Here is a 6,000-nt window from a genome sequence, read left to right on the forward strand (position 1 = left end):
GATAAGAGGATCACTGGCTTCTGCTTAAAAAAAAAAGTAAGGAAAGTGCAGAAATTAGCCACAACAAGTAAGTAGAGGACTCTTTTGTGAAAATAGTGCAAGCAGTGATGACCATACAAATGGTTGACCAAGGTAGGAATCGAACCCACAATCTCATGGTCAGAAGACTTTGACTTTGCCTCCAGGCCACAGTGTATACACCGTTGCAAAGACTGTTGTCTGTTGATGAGCTGCACTCTGTCTCACTCTGAAGTTAACGACCCCAAAGCTGCACCTGTTGGAAACACACTGTGTCAACACCAAGAAAGCTTGAGAGTCAAGCTTGAATGAAGCAAGTTACTATAATTAGTGTGACTGCTGAGCAGTCACACTATTGTTCTTCTGTTTGGCCATTTTCTTCCGCCTTTTTACGGTCTTCTTCTAGTCCTTCATACTTTGTGCTATTTCAACAATTCATATATCAAAACGTGCAGCTTTTTCTGGACTTTATTGGCATTACTTTTCTCTTTTTAACTCTTTATACTTTTTAAAATATTTAACTTTTTCTGATTTTTTTCAGCTTTATAATGGGTGTGTATTGCGTCTAACGAGCAGAGCCAGAGTGGTGTCAGAGTGGATAGAGGCAAAAAAACATTCTAGAGTTTTTCTGGCTAAACTGTCAGCACGGCCACAAATTAAACTCTTGACAAATTATTTTCTCCAGTTTTGTAGCCACACTTGTCTTCTGGCTAAAATTCTGGTAAAAAATGCAGAGAGACTTAGATAATAATTTTAAATATTTTTTAAATGCAGCCAGGGAGCTCTCTGCTCTCATTCAGCTCAATGCATTTTTTTCACATCAGCAGGAGAAGGAGCTCAACTTTGTAACTTGCTGTTAAGTGCTTTTTAATTCATTTTAATTCACCAAAAAATAGTCACAGGTCACAAAAAAGTCCTCTTCTTGCTTGGTGTGGCTAATTTATACTAATTTCTCTTTATTTTAAGAATCATTGAAAAATCTCACATTCATCAAAGTCTCAACCTCTCTTCACCACAACTCCCCTGTAGTGTAGGGGTTAGGGTGGCTGCTTCCCAACCCTAAGGTCACTGGTTCGAATCCAAGGGAAGAACTCTTGTTATGTTATGTTGAATTCTGCTCTCCTCCACCGCCTTCAATTGGTTACAGGTGTTTGTTATCTGCTTGATTACTCATACCAGTTTGCAGCACATCATCACATTACAATGAATGACAACAGTCTTGGAAGCAGTGTGCTCTCTGTAGCCGAGTGGCAGAGTAAAGGTTTAGTGATCATATGGTCATGGGTTCAATTCCTGCCTCGGTCATTTCACATCATTGCTTGACTTTTGATTCCAATTATTCAGCTGTCATTGGACAGTCTTTGATTCCTCATAGTATAAAGCTCATTGTAACTCAGGTTCTCTGTGGCCATATGGTTAGTGTGTTAGGTGTTGTGCTATTTCAACAATTCATATATCAAAACGTGCAGCTTTTTTTGAACTTTATCGGCATTACTTTTCTCTTTTTAACTATTTATACTTTTTAAAATATTTAACTTTTTCTGCCACGATTCCTTACTTTTTTTTTAAGCAGAAGCCAGTGATCCTCTTATCAAAGGTTTTCTTTACCCCTCACATACTGTCTCTGTCTGTAGCCTAGTGGTTAGCTTGCTGGTCTGGAGACCTGAAGGTTGCTGGTTCAAATCTTGCCTCAACAATAATTATAGTGCATTATTTTCCCAGTTGTCCTCTGTTGACTTCTGATAACTTGCTTCATGTTGAAACTGCTGCTCTCAGCCTGAAATTCACAGAAATTTTCATTCTAAGTCATTCAAGCTTGACTCTCAAGCTTTCTTGGTGTTAACTGTGTGTGCACCGTGGCCTAGAGGCAGAGTGGAAGTCTAATGACCATGAGGTTGTGGGTTCAATTCCGACCTTGGTAAAAAATTTGTATGGTGATCACTGCTTGCACTATTTGCTAATTCTGCAACAGCGTTCAGTTGCTATCAGCAGTCACACCATTTCCATTCTTGGAAATGCTTTTTCTAGTTGTTATTGAGGCAAGATTTGAACCAGTAACCTTCAGGTCTCCAGCTCAGCAAGCTAACCACTAGGCTACAGGTAGAGACAGTATGTGAGGGGCAAAGAAAACCTTTAATAAGAGGATCACTGGCTCCTGCTTAAAAAAAAGGTAAGGAAAGTGCAGAAATTAGCCACACCAAGAGTGGAAGTAGCAATTAATGCCTCTCTTAACGAACACCTGTAACCAATTGAGGGTGGGGGAGGGGAGCAGAATTCAACATCACATAACAAGATTGCTCAGCCTGGATTCGAACTAGTGACCTTTGGGTTGGCAAGCGGCCACCTTACCAACTGGACTACAGACAGAGTTGTGGAGAAGAGAGGTTGAAGAAGATTTGAAGAGTTTCAAGACTGTTCCAATGCATTCTCTATGGGGAAAGAGAAATAGTTGAATATTGCAAAAAGTATGAATAGTTGAAAAGAGAAAAGTAATAGCACACCTGTCCCGAAAAGGCTGAACATTTTGATGTGAGAATTGTTGAAATAGCACAAAGTATGAAGGACTAGTTAAATGCCGAAGAAAATGGCCGAACAGAAGAACAATAGTGTGACTGCTTCCAGCAGTCACACTAATAATATATTAAGAATTCTAATTCCTTATTTGAAGACATGTTATATTATTACAGCAGTGTTTATTTTATTTATCTATTTATGGACAAACCTCCTTTTCTAGGTGCCCACAGTTTAACACTTGTTGACAGGATCACAATGCATCGCTGATATCAGCTGCATTGTAGTGTTATGAATTGTTTATTAAATGTTTATACTTCTAATGAAGCTAAATGCTCAAGTGTTGCTTGTGTTAAAAGTTAAATAATAAGTCAGTGCAGTTTTAATTTCTCTTGCAGAAATATATTTTGCCCTGGAACTATATATACTTTTTTTTCCCTCCGTGGAGAAACTCACATTCATTTCTCAGTGTAGTTTTGTGCAAAATTAAGCAACTTCAACAAAAATACTAAAGATATGAGTCAGTGAAATGCAGTATATCATATATTAACTTATATAAGAAAGCAGGTTTCTTTATAGATTTTCATAATGGACAGGCTGAATGAACCAAAATCAGGAAACTGAGAAATGTTTATCTGCTTTTCTCTTGGTCTCTGCTAACAACTTACACTGCTTGGTAGCCGGTGAGGTAGAGATACATTTGTGTGCTTGTGTGTGCGTGTCTTTATCTGTGGATCTCTTGTGTGTCTCCTCCCTGCAGACAGTTCCAGGGCCACACGGACGGAGCGAGCTGCATCGACATTTCCAACGACGGCACCAAGCTGTGGACGGGGGGACTGGACAACACCGTCCGCTGCTGGGACCTCAGAGAGGGACGCCAGCTGCAGCAACATGACTTCACCTCGCAGGTACACAAAGCAGCACGCACACCAGACTGGCTGCAGTCCAGGCTAATGGGCATTAATGAGCCTGACGCCGCTCATGATCATTTACAACGGTCTCATCTCTCCATGTCTTTCTCTTCTTCCCTTGACTCCCTCCTTCCTCCCCTCTCTGTCTCCAGATCTTTTCTCTGGGCTACTGTCCGACAGGCGAGTGGTTGGCTGTGGGAATGGAGAGCAGCAACGTTGAAGTCCTGCACGTCTCCAAACCCGACAAGTACCAGCTGCACCTCCACGAGAGCTGCGTTCTCTCCCTCAAATTTGCCTACTGCGGTATGTGCGCACACACACACACACACACACACAGAGGCAGACACTGACTAGATTGATGGTTTGGTTACATCACATTACCTGAGGGTATTTAATCACAGAGAAGCAGAACAAATCTTCTGCTTCTTTCATTATTCAGAAACAGCTTCTTCCTTTTCACCTCTCCCGCTCTTTACAAAAGCAGCTCTTCCCCTCAGGCTTCTCCATATCTCTCCTCCCCCGAGGCTTTATCTGTTGATGGCTGTATGTGTTTCGTCCTGTAGGTAAATGGTTCGTGAGCACAGGCAAAGATAACCTCCTGAATGCGTGGAGGACACCTTACGGATCCAGCATATTCCAGGTAGATCATTGTGACTTCTCTGCACAGAATTTATTAATGCGCCACAGTTTGTTGTTTGTTTTTGGTTAAAGACGAACCATGAAATATGATGACACCATGAGACATGATGTTCTCTGGCCTGGAAACAATTAATTTGACAAATTTGAAAAATTTCCTTTTTTCATTTTCCCTCTTTGTCATGTTCTTGTTTATTTCCTTGCTGAAGGGTTATTTTGGGTCACTCATACATCAGTTTTGACTTGACTAACTGCCAGTATGTGGATTTTAATGTCACTGTTTGTATAAAAGCCATGATTGAAAGTTTGTGGCTCACACTGCTTCCTCTCTGTCTCTGTGTTCAGTCTAAGGAGTCTTCATCGGTCCTCAGCTGTGACATCTCCCCTGACGACCAATTCATCGTCACCGGCTCCGGGGACAAGAAGGCCACAGTCTATGAAGTCATCTACTGAACTCTTGATTGGCTGACAAAGTAAACCTAATAATCAGGGGGCGGAGCCGAGGCTCCCTCCTGCACCAATGACTGTACAGAGCGTCGGTGGCATGGGAAACAAGAGATAACTCAACTCTTACTTTGATGTTTTGTTTACGTTTGTGAAAGAAATGAGAGAAAACGAAGCAAAGGGGGCACAAAGTCACATCTCTGGAAAAAAAAAAAACCCAACAAACTTTGAACATTGTTTTTAATGCTCTGAGAACGCTGATTAGTCTAAGGCTGCGCAAATGTGGGATTCCTCCAAAGAACTTTTTGTTTTGTTCCCTTTTTTCCCTTTTTTTAACAAAATAAAACCTCTGTAGTGAACAAGAAATTAGCAAAAAAAAAAAAAAACTTATTTTTTTAGCCTTTGAATTTTTCGCAAACAGTTGGACAGCATCGAGAGGAAAAAGACAAGATGTGGGACTGAAGAGGGTTCAAAGAGGGCTGGGAACTCCAAATGGAAAAATACAGTCCATATTTTGTGCTGTGTTGGAAAAAAAAAAAAGTCCCCAACCTAGGTCAACTTGGCCTGGTCTGGCCTGGTCCACAGCATGTGGCTGCTCCTTGGGGCGGCAGATGCGAGGCAGATGGCAGGATGGCGTGCTGATAGGTTCCAGCTACTTTCTCCCCCCCTCGTCTCCTGGTTAAGTTTCAGCAGCAACATGATTGTATCATCTCCAGTACATACGTGACAGAATAAGGCTTGGTTTCCTCTAAAGTGTCATGAGACTCTGTTTGTCTTTGTTCCTTTTGGATTTACTTTCTGTTTTTTCTTTCTGTTACAAAAAGAACAAAGATGAACTTATTCTGGAGATGTTTTTAAGGAAACCAGCCTGGAAGAGAGAACCACGACCCAGAGGACAGAAAGCTGAAGTCAGTTCAAAGAACTCACATCAGGTGCTCCACTGCTGTTTCGGGGGCCTCTGCTACATCGTCTTCATCCTTAACGCTCAACATTAAATGTGATTTTCTATTGTATTTGTTAGGGCACATATAGGCAGACAGGTATTTTCACAACTGCATCATGAACCTTGAACCTTGCTATATATGGACATGTAAATAAAGTTCTCTAAAGGCAAACAAGGATCTGTGAGTCGGATTTGCTTGACAGGCTGTGGACATCTCTCCAACATCAGTTTTTGTCTGTGATCTGCAGTAAATATCATTTTTACCCTTTTTCGTGAGCATCTTCTTTCATAGAAAACCAGATTGAACCTGCTCCAGGGCGACCAGTGCAGCTGTAATGGTGTGAAGGATAAAAAATATAAAATGTAGATCTGGTTTGTGTGTGTGTGTGCGTGCGCGTGCTACTGGCTGTGAAAAGGTGTCTTTCAACCACAGGACCAAGTCGGGCTCCCGCCAGGTTTATGTTGGATGTTTGGAAAAAGTCAAAAGAAACATTCTGTTGAATATTTGTTAAACCACAATAGCCAGAAAAAGTGCGT

At 41.3% G+C, this 6,000-nt stretch overlaps 1 protein-coding gene across 1 annotated transcript in view; it reads left to right on the plus strand.

Annotated features, from left to right (window-relative positions):
- Positions 1-4,529, plus strand: part of tle2a (TLE family member 2, transcriptional corepressor a) — a gene marked incomplete at its 3' end in the record, with an annotated part of 39,755 nt that extends 35,226 nt beyond the window's left edge. Inside the window, exons 17-20 of the mRNA XM_083969398.1 lie at positions 3,290-3,437; positions 3,593-3,743; positions 4,004-4,080; positions 4,422-4,529. Coding sequence (XP_083825524.1) covers positions 3,290-3,437; positions 3,593-3,743; positions 4,004-4,080; positions 4,422-4,529 — 484 coding nt within the window. The remainder of the gene's footprint in view (positions 1-3,289; positions 3,438-3,592; positions 3,744-4,003; positions 4,081-4,421) is intronic.
- Positions 4,530-6,000: the final 1,471 nt, after the last annotated feature.

This window comes from Trachurus trachurus, assembly GCF_905171665.1.
Source record: "Trachurus trachurus genome assembly, chromosome: 4".
NCBI lineage: Eukaryota > Metazoa > Chordata > Actinopteri > Carangiformes > Carangidae > Trachurus > Trachurus trachurus.